General features: G+C 37.1%; 1 protein-coding gene across 2 annotated transcripts in view; it reads right to left on the bottom strand.

The window, feature by feature from the left end:
- The window catches only part of LOC124156021 (mucin-19-like), a 63655-nt gene that overhangs the window by 20571 nt on the left and 29836 nt on the right, over positions 1-13248 (bottom strand). For both annotated transcript variants that reach the window (XM_046530301.1, XM_046530302.1), the window contains exon 8: positions 2544-2793. In XM_046530301.1, the coding sequence (XP_046386257.1) occupies positions 2544-2793 (250 nt within the window). The remainder of the gene's footprint in view (positions 1-2543; positions 2794-13248) is intronic.

Raw genomic sequence — 13248 nt, 5'->3', positions numbered from 1 at the left:
CAGAAGGTGCACGCACGAAATATAGGCACTGGAACAAATTAAGGCTACGTCCCACAAGGGAAAGACAAAAAAATACTTATAATGGATTGATTCACCATTAAACACCTAAAGGCTAGGTTACAGAGTACTTTAATGCATTCGAGTAATGACTAAATGCATGAACAGGAGAATGAACACAAAAATTCAATGGGCAACCACCCAACTTATTAAAAATATTCCTGTGAGCCTATAATTTGCAAGGTGAACTCCAGGCTACAGAAACTTAACCATAAAAATAAAATGTATTCCAAGGTTCAAATATCATAGAGATTGATATTATGAATATATTTAAATCTGAACTAAGTTTTACTGTGTAACTAGCTGACCCGGCGAACTTCGTACCGCCTAACATTCAATGAACTTATAGTTTAGTTGCACCATTTATAAATAAAGAGCGGCTGTATAGTTTTGATCATATTTGATTTATTGTAAATTAAATGAGAAAATATTGATGAAATAAAAATTATACGAATTCCGTTGTTGACTATGTGTGTTATGAACCGTAAAAAAATGTTTTTAGGTCTAAGTCCGTAGAGTAAACTTGGCTCGTTCAGGGGGCAGGTTAACGCAACGCTAGACCGATGCTTGACTGATGCTCAAAATAGTGTAAGAAAAGCCCCTATGAAGCAGCATTCGTATCAAATGACTTTAGGCGCACCAGTTATAGTATCTCTGTTTGGAAAAAATGCACTGCGTAAAAGTGCTGCATGCGTAAACGCACTACGGTGTACCCTACACATTCGGGTTTAATGTCTTGCGTCAAGCGCCTTCTGATAAACAACAGTTTTTGTTTTGTTATCAGGCGCAAGATAAAGCTAAATAAAAATAGCGAAGCGAAGCAGGGGCGCTGCGAGGGGGGTTTTAGGTGGTTAAAACCCCCCAAAATCTCAGAGATCTTTTTATAAAACATTTGGTTATTAATATTAGGGGGACGGATGTTTCACAAAATATTTAACTGTTCAAACAGCCGCAAAACCTACCATTTTGAACCTTTTATCCTAAAAAATGTCTGGGGAGGGCCCCCACACCTCTCGCTTACCTTGGCGAGTTTTCTATACCCTACAGACCCGCCAGTATTAGCTGAGCCTATCCTTAATTCCTAGCTGCGCCCTTGAAGCGAAGGAAGAAATACAGCGGATGGTTTACAGACTCGTAAACATACCACATATTATATACCATGAGAAAATCATGGGTTTTCACTGACACATGAGAACAAACATCACAAAAACTGAAAGACTGACCATGCGATTTGTTAATCGTTATCACGAACACAACACGAATACAACACGAATTGGAAATTGAATACGTTTAAGCTCAAAAGGGCATATAAGTTGGGATCATGGAATCTTCGGATTGAGAACTTCCTCATCTTTGAATTTTCCTTTGATTATAGTGGCGTGAATCACTTTCATTATCAGTTTTTTTAATAACCAAACACGTTCCGTTGGATAGTTTTGGTTGGTTTAGGTTTCGAAAGATCATGAACACAGAGCCTACCTTTAGCTGTAAATCGTGCCGTGGTAAGCCAGGTGCGTCCAAGGACTTTAAATATTCAGATAGATGGTTGGTGACTTCTTCTTCGTTTATTACAAAGTTAAAAGATTTGAATTGATGCAGAGTACACGGACATTACTGATAGTCAACAATTGCTTGGAGATTTGTTTACACACACGGTAGTTATGTGATTGTTGACAACTCAATTCGAGCTGAGCTTACCTCTAATTCAATTATTTTAATACTAAACGATTTAAGTTTTCCCTGGTGAATACTATTGTAATATTACTTTAACATTTTTAACATGTTTGAACATTTAAATTTTTTTAAATATTGTTAAAAAGATCAGTAGATACATTAGTAAAAACGAAAAAAATCTTATTTTTTTGACCGTCTTAACAACCAACTCCTAAAAACACATCTCTAAAATAAAGTTGATTTTTTTTGTGAACTTTTCCTATTTTTTAATGTCCTATATGTTATCCGGGGCTAAACGAATCCAAAGAGCCTAATGTCACTAAAATCGATGCAGCCGTTCTCGAGTTATAAGTGTTCTAACTAACACGATTTTCGACTTTCTTTTATATATATAGATGTCACATATTTGCACCACATACAGTGAACCCTCAATCATCCATGCAAATGAATTTTAGCAGTGGCCTAGACAACCAAGAATGTAATGACTGAGGCTGGCATATGGACAGTTTACTTCATAATGTGGAAAATATTTATTTTTAAATATTTAGGATTCATACATTTACATATGTTTTTAGATAAATTTTATACAGATGCATAGGCATGTCATTATTGTAGCCTTCAGATTATTCTTCAGAACTTAATGTTCAGAGAGAATAAAAATAGCCTGGATAACCCAATTATTCGTAATTGGGAGCTTGATAATCGAGAGTTGACTGTAGAGAAAATTTCTTTAGAATAGCAGCCTAGGATCAAAATTATTAAATTAGTATCATCATATTCCCTAAACATGCCATAAGTTCATGTTGACTTACTTGGGGTCCTTCAGCTCTTCTTCCTTGGTTGGAGTTATGGGGAGATGAGCGTGCTGGGCCAACTTTGCTCTCAGTTGAGCTCTTGACATAGGAATGGAAATCATTGGAGTCATAGGGAGACCTTTTGAGCTGTTTCCAGCAGGTAATGAATGAGTAGAAACATTGCTGTATGGTGCTGGATTCTTTCCCTTTCCAACAATCTCTATGAGAGGCTCATCATCAGATGATTCCTCTAAGGCCATTGACCCACCTATTGTGAATATAAAAATTAGCAAATTAGGTAAAGATTAGAAATAGGAATCCAAAAACCACTTCTTAACAGATGTTAATTTTTAAATAACAACAATAACATGCCCCTAGGTCAATGGGGTACTTTCTAAAACTATTTCAAGTACATGCTAATTTAAATATTAATTTATGCTGAGAAACACTGAGGGGGGGGGGCAAAAATTATTTAAAAATTGCTTCAGTATTAAATGAGATACTGAGCATTAAATTTTGAATTAATTGAAATTGAAAAAAGTAATTCTTAAAATTTCTTAACTATTCCATACCAACAAAAGGCAGAAAATATCTTCAAATGAACTGTATCACAGCTCCAAACAACTATGTATAATTTTTAGGTCACCAAGAGCTTAATATTGAAAAATATTGCTATATCTTCTCATATGAAAATTTAGAAACTAATTCTGTAGTTCTAGTTTTGAAATAAAATTCTGATATCAACATTGAGTTATAACAAATTAAACTTCATACTAATATATCTAAAATTCCCTCTTCCATTTTCTGAGCATTCTACAATACCCATGGACACAAGGTTTTTCTTTTGCAATGATTGCACAATACATACACAAATCCCTTGTTGATCCTTTTGCCCTAAAGAATGTTTTCATAATCATATAATTGAAGAAATTAGGGTAGCTCCATTTCGATATTTTTCTGCAAAATTTGGCTACTCCAGTAACTCATATTGATTCTGTCCAACAAGAAGGCCTAAACTTCCACTTAAAGAAGTCTCAACAATGTCTAAATCTAATCTAACCTTTTTGGAAGAACTATTCCACCACAGTCACAGAAATTACAACCGAATACTATTTCCGCCACATGGAAGGAATTGCAATTTTTTTGGAATATTATCGCTAGGGTTTATTTTGCAAAATACCTTTTGTTAGTTCCTTATAGCTATCATTAGTTTTCTTTAGGTTCTCGACAGGTTCAGAGGACATCATTTATTTCTTGGACAATAGGAGCATTCAGCGAATATCATTTCATTCATATGCTATAAGAAGCTTGTAGAGGGCAGACGCGAGTGATGAGAGAGTGGATTTGGGCATCAAGGATCAATAATATGTGAATATCCGAAACTGTAATTACCTAGAAAAATGCAAAGTGTATTGAATGTTGTCATTTTCCTTTAAGTACTTGTTGGTCTTTGATATAATATCCTTCTGCTGAAAACCCAAAAAATAACAGTAGAACTTCGTTTAAAATTTCTGAGGAGAGCACAAAATTAAAGGTGTACTGACATTTGCTGAAAAAAACAGTAATTTAATAATTTAAAAATTCAAAATTGCCCTGGTAACACTAACCTGACAGCAAAAATACACCACGATTGGGTACGTTCGGGAAGAAGGGTTGAGGATTTATATATGCTTAGTTGCTGAGGAAATGGTCCATCACCCTGTTAGGCATGGTCATTAAGCATAGGAAAAAACTACATGGACAATTCCTTGCTGCAAAAGAACTCCATAAAGGGCGAGAAAAGAGATGCTAAAAGCATTCATACAGCCAGAACCATCTTTCCATGAAGGAGTCTGGCCCGAAAGGGTTAAGTGAGCTTGTTTTAGTTTAAATTGTAACTAATTAATCTATTCTATGTACACTGTAGACTGCACATCTAACAAAATATATCATCTTTCAATTGTAAATTGCATCGACTGCACTGCAGGTATCGTATGTCCATAAGCACGAAGTTGATTGATGATGCATTGAAAAGTGATCTGGTAAATGAGTAGCATTTTGGCTGACACTGACGCAATAGGGTGGTTTCCTATTTATATTTTATTGCCTTAATCGAAAGATTATTACTCGCGGAGTTCGTATATCACTCATTTAGATTTTTAAATGACAATATTTATTTTTGCCAATAAATGAAAAATGAAAATTTTCAAGTGTGCGAAAACGTGACGGCTAAGTATGAATACTGGGAAAAGCCTGTGTGACGTCATTCTGGTTCCGGCTGCTGCTGTGTGAGGCCACCTTGGTGCGAGGCTATGAGTGCCACTACTATGAGGGCTGCTAGCAGGTAGCGCTTGGCTTAAATAAGGATTATCAACATCCTAGCAAACGAAGGAAACATTTCGACCATGGGCAATTTTAATAGGTGATTATTAATAGATGTTTCCCTGAGCTCTGTGCCACGTGCATGCATTAGTAATCTCAGATGATGTACAACTCCTGACTACTCCTATAGCACTTAGGTCCCTGTGATGTCACGTGGAGTGGCATCGCATGGGCGCCAATCTGGCCTTTTTCAAATGAGGTTAAAATTGACCATTAACATTCATCTACACTGGGATTCCTAAAACCGAATAATTTGTGAATTATGAATACACTAATGGTAGGTAACGAATCACAATCAATGCCTTTCGTTTTCTTTGATGAAGGCAACACCTTATTGCATCAGGTTTTCACTTTCAGTCTTTTACATCTACAGCAATGGAATCAAGATGAAAGCATTGAGTACATACAATGAGTTTTAAGTTAAAGGTTGTAAAGGGAACAGGGCTACTGCAAAGAATTTTGGAGTACCACTTACAGATTGCAAATTCAAGAATGATCAATCAATGAAAATATAAAGGCATTTAAAAAAAAGTCAGAAAAACCAATTAGCTATCTATCTAAAAATTATTTTTGCGAAAGATCCACAGAGAAAAAATCATTCCCCTTGACTGGGATTCGAACCCGGATCCCCCGATTTCCGGTCGAGTGCTTTAGCCAGTTAAGCTACCGAGGCGTCATTCTTCCCTGTGGATTTTTTCGGACACAACAGACAAGGTGTTGCTGGACTGCAGGGCATATAATCCACAAGCAGTCCAAATAGTGCGCACAGTGCCACAGCCGGATAGCAGGCCCGGACATAGAACACATAGAGGTGTTCGCTCTTGACTAGTTTAAAGTATACCGGGACTAGCCGCGGTGATAACTTTTACGGGAGTCACCCGCAATGCACAATCGTGCGAAAGATCCACAGAGAAAAAATCATTCGCCTTGACCGGGATTCAAACCCGGATCCCCCGATTTCCGGTCGAGTGCTTTAGCCAGTTAAGATACTGAGGCATCATTCTCCCCTGTGGATATTTGCGGACATACCGGACAAGGTGTTGCTGGACTGCAGGGCATATGATGCCACAAGCAGTCCAAATCGTATAGTACAGATCTCACGGCCTTCACTAGAAATTTTTTTTCTTATTCCTCCCCATCTTTAAATTCCTTTCTTATAATCGGGGTGCATATTAAACACCAATAAATACCTAACGTCTCTTTGCATCGGGGGTTGCCTGTACTTATAATAATAGGCTAATGCTCACTCAAAATCCTCTCACCACTAATGCTTTAAATTCCTGCAATAATTCCTGTTTCCAGTCACCCCATACACAAATGTAAATATGTATATGGAAATGCAAAGCAGTGAGTTTCTTTCCAGTTATCCTCATTTTTATGTCATGAACGGAGTTAAAATAAAGGTATCATGTGAAGTCAAATATCTGGTACGGTAAATTAAAACCCATAACGAGGAACACAAGAAGCGTTAGTTGCATAGAGCTGAAGATACTAAAATTCATCAAGCTTGATGAGGCAAGCACACCCGATAAAAAAGTTAATGGCAGGTGCTACTTCACACTTTTCAGGACACACCTTGAATGATAGTTGAGCACAGAAAGATTTAATGCACAAACTAAATAAAATACAAAGGAAAGAGACGCAACAAGACAAAATTGATGCAAGCAACACCTTTTACATGATTAGGGCTAGGAGCTGCTATAGACTCAGGAGCTACACCCTAGGCTTAGACTGCTTGAGACATTAAGAGCTAATATTTACCAAACTCCTCGGTTCATACCTATCTGACCCGTGGGAGTGAAAATATACATATCTTACAACAATTATGTGCCAAAAGAGGTCCACATCACTCTGCCTCGCTTATTTTTAACAAATTGCCTACGAGTATAAAACATATTTCAAATATTAATGTTTTTAAGACAGAATTTAAAAAAATTCTACAGCCTAAGGGTTATTATAATGTAAATGAATTTTTGTCTGATAGTTTATGACAACATGTATGTTTTGATGTTCTCCCTGACAATGTTCTATGTCACATGTTTGACCCATAGAACAATAAAGATATTATTATTATTATCTTTCAGAGTGACACAGAGAACATCATCTTGGCACCACAGCATATTTTCAGGGTTGATGAAAATGATAAAATAAGACAGATAATAAACCACTCAGAAGGGTACCAGAATGTTTTCCCCTTTAACAATAAAGGGCTTCAATTAATGTTAGGTCAAACTCAGACAGCCAATCTTTAAAATAAGCACCTTCTTCTTTTAGCGTACTCTAACAGGCTTATGGTGAAACACCTACATGCCTATTGCAGTTATAGTGTAGAACTCGCTGGTGCTCGCTACAGGGCTGTGTCCCTTAGAAGCCCTAGAGCTGGCATCGCCATGTAATTTAGTGGATGTTCGGACAAGTTTCATGCGAGTAATTGCAAAACATTCACTTTTACCATACTAAAATATGAAATTGATCACAGGATAAATCTGCTATATGTTGGGATAACTATTGCGTATTTTGCAAATATCGTAGGCCACATCATACACAAATCACCCAAAAATTGGTTCCAGAGCAGCATCCGGACTTCCGAGATCATTCCCCAAGAACTATAATCCGAAAGACAAAGCAAAGTTGAGAGGTCAGTAGTAGTTGATAAAATACTAAGCAAGTGACACTAGATTGTTAATTCCTAGTAAGGGGAATAGTGTCGAATAGATTAATAATAGACCACTTTATCGGATGTTAGTTTAGAAGAATAGGTTTATCAAGTCAATATTCAATTCAACTATAAACACTGGGGCACACCGTTTTCATCAAATTCACAGACCCAGGATTGAATGTCAACCTTTAAGAGAATGACTGCTGCAGAATTAAAATTCCTGTAATGTAATGCGTCTACACGGTTACCATTGGGATCAGAAAAAAAAATAAACCATCTGAAAATTTTACTCATTCCACTGTCTATCAAACCTAAATCATAGCAGATATATAGTACCTCCCTTTACATCCAAGAAATAAGCCTAATACGATCATAAACATGCTAATCTCAAAACAATTTGCTTTTTTACAGGTTTATAATGGGTAGTACCTGCATTAAATAGGTATTATTTTAAACTCACATCAATAAGCTTTTCAGAGAATAAACAACCATTTCGAAGAGGAAAAAGGTGCTCATGCCACATCGTATTTTACATTATCCAATTATGAGGAATTGAGAAATGTCCAGCAACCAGGAGGATTGATTTATTTTTTATTTTTTGCAGGAGGATCGATTCCACCAGTTTGAAAACGTTCACCTTTTCTAAAGCCCAATACAGTATTCTTTGTGCCTACAATGTCAAAGAAATTTGGTAGGCAATAAGTAGACGTAATGATGAGTTAATTCTTTGAAAATTTGATTTCTTAATTTTTGGTGATACTCAAAAGATTGCTTAATCTCTATCTCGATAGGCAAGAGCAGTGGCGTGAGTATGGGGGGGGGGGGGGGGATGAGGGGATCCCCCCTAAAGCCTCCAGAGAAATCAAAAAAATATTTAAAAATCTTGTCTGGAAAACATATAACAACTGCATCTGCTTAAATTTAAATTTTAAGTGCCAAAATGATGTAAAATGCATTTTCAGGCATGTTATTTTTCAAAATTTTTCCTCAACTTTCAAAAGTTTTCTGGGGGGTAGCTCCCACTGACCCCTCTCATCCTCCCCCAAAGCCCTCTCAACCCCCCCAAAGCATATTACTAGTTACGCCATTGGCCAAGGGTGGCAAAAAAATGTTGACCACATACAATGAAGAATATTGTAGGCATACATAATAATTTTTCCAAGGTTGATATGTCAATGGTACATCGTAAACAGAAAAAGGGATGGAAAAAAATACAATTTTTGCTGTTAAATTTAGGATCCTTTTGCAACAATCAACTTCTAAAAAAATTATGAGGAAACGTGGACACATCTATTAGCTTCCCTTATAAACAACAACCATCCTTATCGTATCAATAGTTCAAGAGTATTGGCGTAAAAACTAGAGATGTGCGAATAGTATCCGCGAATACTCGAATACCTCGAATACTAGAAAGTATTCGATATTCGAGATCTCGAATATTTATGCCAAAGGTGCCGTCTCGAATACCTCGAATACTTTTAATTTCGCGTCATACACTGTCGCTCGCACGTCGTTGGTAGTTGACTCGAAAAAATGAGGAGAACTCTAGTCGTTCAGTGCATGCAGCGCCGTTTTAGGCAAGCTGACGAACTACATCAAATTCGCGGGTTAGAGCGGTGAATAGAGTTCAACGTGGGGAACCGAAATTGATCGGGTGAAAAAAATCCGAAAATCCCAGGTGTCCCCCATCAGGAGAAGCTCAGTGCCGTGGGATAGTGACATTGGCGCATTTCCCACGATCCGCTATCCACCTCAATTCAGCGTTCGCCCCACCCCCTCCGACGATTTCCTCTTCTCCGAAATCAAACAAAAGGTCCCGGCTTGCCCAGGGATCGTATTACGAAGACCTCACCTTCGAAAAAAATATCAAGTTACCGGAAAATAAGAATAGCGTTTCACCCTTCTTCCCCAGGAGATGAAACTACCATATGGAGGAACTCATCAGTGCCGTGGGATAGTGACATTGGCGCATTTCCCACGATCTGCTATCCCCCTCCATTCAGCGTTCGCCCCACCCCCTCCGACGATTTCCTCTTCTCCGAAATCAAACAAAAGGTCCCAGCTCACGCAGGGATCGTATTACGAAGACCTTAGCTTCGAAAAAAATATCAAGTTACACTAGAACAATAAAAACGTGTCTCACGCCCCCTCTCTACTCACCCACTGGCCTTTTTCTGCTTACCTGCTTCGAAGTTCCCCATTTCTGGAGGTCAACTGCTGCATGAGTCATCTACTAGCCCAAAAGTAGTCTAGCAATGACTTTCGGCTATTGATATTACGCTTTTATTAGATTGAAATATTAGTAATAAGCGCGTAATTTAAAAAAGAATAAGACCAAACACGACATATTTCTGACTTTATTTAAGCATTTTACGCAGGAAAATAAATGCCGGAAAGACGAAGAAATACGACGGAGGCTTAGCATTTTGGCGTAATGCTCAAATACGGTGCTCTCCTATTATTTTTTATAGCCTCAATCGAAATATTAATACTCCTGGAGTACGTATTTAACGATTCTAGATTTTTATAAGACGATATCTATTTTTCGCGATTAAATTAAAAGTGAAAATTTTCAAGCGCGCGAAAATGCGACGGGTAAGTATGAATGCCGGGAAAAACTCCGCGTGACGTCGTTCTGCTTCCCGCTGCCGCGAGTGAGGTGACCTTGGGGTGAGGCTCTGAGCGCTAACACGACGCAGGATGCTAGCAGGTAGCCGAGTACCATGCTAGCTGGTAGCGCTTGGCTAAAATAAGGATTATTAATACCTTATCAAGCGAAGAAAACTTTCCGACCACAGCCAGTTTTAATAAGTGATTATTAAGACATGTTTCCCTGATCTTTGTGCCTCATGCATGCATTGGTAACCTTAGACGATGTAAACTCCTATCCTCTCGTGTAGAAAATAGGTCCCTGTGATGTCAACTGGAGTGGCATTACATGGGTGCCAATCTGGCCTTTTTCAAATGAGGATAAAATTGGCCATTGCCATTGGTCTAAACCGGTATTTCTAGAACCAAATAATTTGTATATTATGAATACACCAATGGTGGGTAACAAATCACAATCAATGCCTTTCATTTTCTTTAATGAAGGAAACTACCCTATTGTTTATATAAAATTAAAATATTCCATTAATCAGCTAAATTCCTGTTTGAATCCTTTAAAGGCAGTCACAATTACTCGCCAAAATCTTGGGTTTCCTGCTGCATAAGCGACCTAGTCAAACATTTTCACATTCATCGTTTAGTATTCGAGGTATTCGAAATTCGAGGTATTCGAATATTCGAGCAATGATTTGATATTCGAATTCGATATTCGAATTCGAGAAATCTACTATTCGACCCATCCCTAGTAAAAACCATACGTCCTTCTGGAAAAAAATGGGAAATGGTAGCCATTTTTGTTTTTTTTCGGGAGGATCAATGCAACCAGTTTAAAAAATATTCACTATGTGTTAATCTTAAGAATATTGTAATTTTCCAGTGACATTGAAGATTTAAGTTTAATTTTTATCTTAGTAAAAATTAAACTTAAAAACATGGGATGATGAAAACTCCAGGACTAGGCTAGGCATTTAAAGGAGAAGGAAATACACTGTCCCCCTTGAGAAGAAATATTTATAGCAGTGGTATCAAAATACAGAGCTTGCTTTTTTTCCCCACCCTGTTCAAATACCAAGAATATGGCATTTGCCTGATTATCATTCTATTATCATGTTTAGGCAATCCTATATCTGTTTTTATCTTTCAAGCTACTGAAAACTTCAAAATAATAATGAAATTCCCAGTCAAAATTTGCAGCATTAAGTTGGAAGTCTTTGATTAAAAAAAAATATTTCAGTTTGTACTGTGTCTGTAGACTTACTACTTTTTCACTTAAAATCACATTCTGAGGCTCATCGCTGATCTCTCTGAAAACCTTGAACTTACGTACTAAATGGTTAGTTCTAGATGATTGATGAATTCTCCCTTTAACATTCAAGAATACAGTGGAACTTGGTTAGTACGTTCCTCGTTAGTATGTTTTCCTCCTTAGTAAGGCGATTTCTCTCGGTCCCGGTACAATCAGAACAAAATACAGGTAAAAGTATTTGGTTAGTACGTTCAAAAAAATTGCGCTTTCCTGGTTAGTACGCTCAATTGCTTGCCGTGACGCAACCCGCAATTCGTTCTCTAGTATCTTCTTAAGGGTCGTAAACCTCCGAATTCATGAATTAATTTATTATTATTAGCCATTAACATTCTTGCATTCATTCCACATCTCTTTCTTCGACCGTGATTTATCCAAATGCATTTCTCAATTCTTATGACATGATGAATAATAAAATGCGGCTATTTATCAGGAATGTCTGACTATGGAAAACTGCAGCCAATGAGAAGCCCAAATTTTCCCCACCCCGAGCTCCTCGCCTTCTGTTGCCTCTGGAGTGCCCACTGCACACAAATTTCGCGAGTGGGCAATTGTTGCTATTGCACGAGTTATCATGATGAAGAAATGAGTCTTATCCAATTCCCACTTTATCTAAAGCAGTACTGCACGTACTCCATAAACTCGACGTCAAGGCTATGGAAGCATTGCATTGCTTCTCCTTCCAAGGAACAGTAGAAATAAATGAGATAACATTCTACAATTAGTATTATACTGCCTCCTTTTAAATGGTCTAGATTAGGTCTAGCGTATTTGACGACTGCTGCGGGAGCAGACGATGCTCTGGATCTCCACGCGAAGCTTAGCTTAAAAATATGTTATCTCGGCATGTAAGCAGACGACATTATACAAATTTCTAAAGTAAATTTCAACTGTATAATATAAAATCTTCTTGTAATTACGTCGTAATATAATAATCTTGCGTGTTATTAATCGATATATCGATCGATATAACAATCGATATGGTTTTATTCCAGAAGCGAATGTGTATGGCTTTTGCCATAATTTAAGGTTAATACAATTTTGTCCCATTTTTATGATGTTTAAAAACAACCAGTGGACATAATCAGGGTTGTTGTTATATTCTCCGAGTATGCTGTGAGAAAGAAGAAATGACTTAGCTTTACTTTCCTCTTTCTATAAATATATATAGGATAAATCACGGGAGATAGACGCTGTTTTCATGTAATTGTCTTCGGGAAACCTATGAAACATAGTGATTTTTATTCACATGGTATTGTTTTTCAATGTAGCGCTCATTTTCATGATTTTAAAGGTGAAAAGAGTTCAGGAAGGCGATCCTACGAGAACTACCGATAGTAATTGTAATTATGGCGACTTTTCCACAGATTGCAATTACCCCGACTGCTATTATTTACTTTCCTCCTTAGCACGTTTTCCTGGTTAGTACGTTCATTTTTTGTGGTCCCTTCAGAAACGTATTAAACAAGTTCCACTGTATTCACCAATTTTGATGTTTCAAAATAAAAATTCATCTTTGAGTTGATACTGAAATTGTTGGTGAATACCATGATCAACATTGAAGAAATGAAGGATGAGATCAAATGAAATATAATTGTCCCATCAAACTCTTATAAGGTGAAGTCTGAAGCTTCAATTTCTACGGTTGCTACTCAATGATTTTCCTTTGTCCGTCAAACTTATTCATAACAGTTTTGAAAAGAGAAAGTTATCTGGAACTTTATTGATAGACCTAAATATAACTTGAAATGAGCTTCATTTGAAATGAATATTTTGGGCAAGTCTTTCAAATG

Source organism: Ischnura elegans, chromosome 3 (genome assembly GCF_921293095.1).
Source record: "Ischnura elegans chromosome 3, ioIscEleg1.1, whole genome shotgun sequence".
Lineage (NCBI taxonomy): Eukaryota > Metazoa > Arthropoda > Insecta > Odonata > Coenagrionidae > Ischnura > Ischnura elegans.
This window is presented reverse-complemented; position numbering and strand designations above follow the sequence as displayed.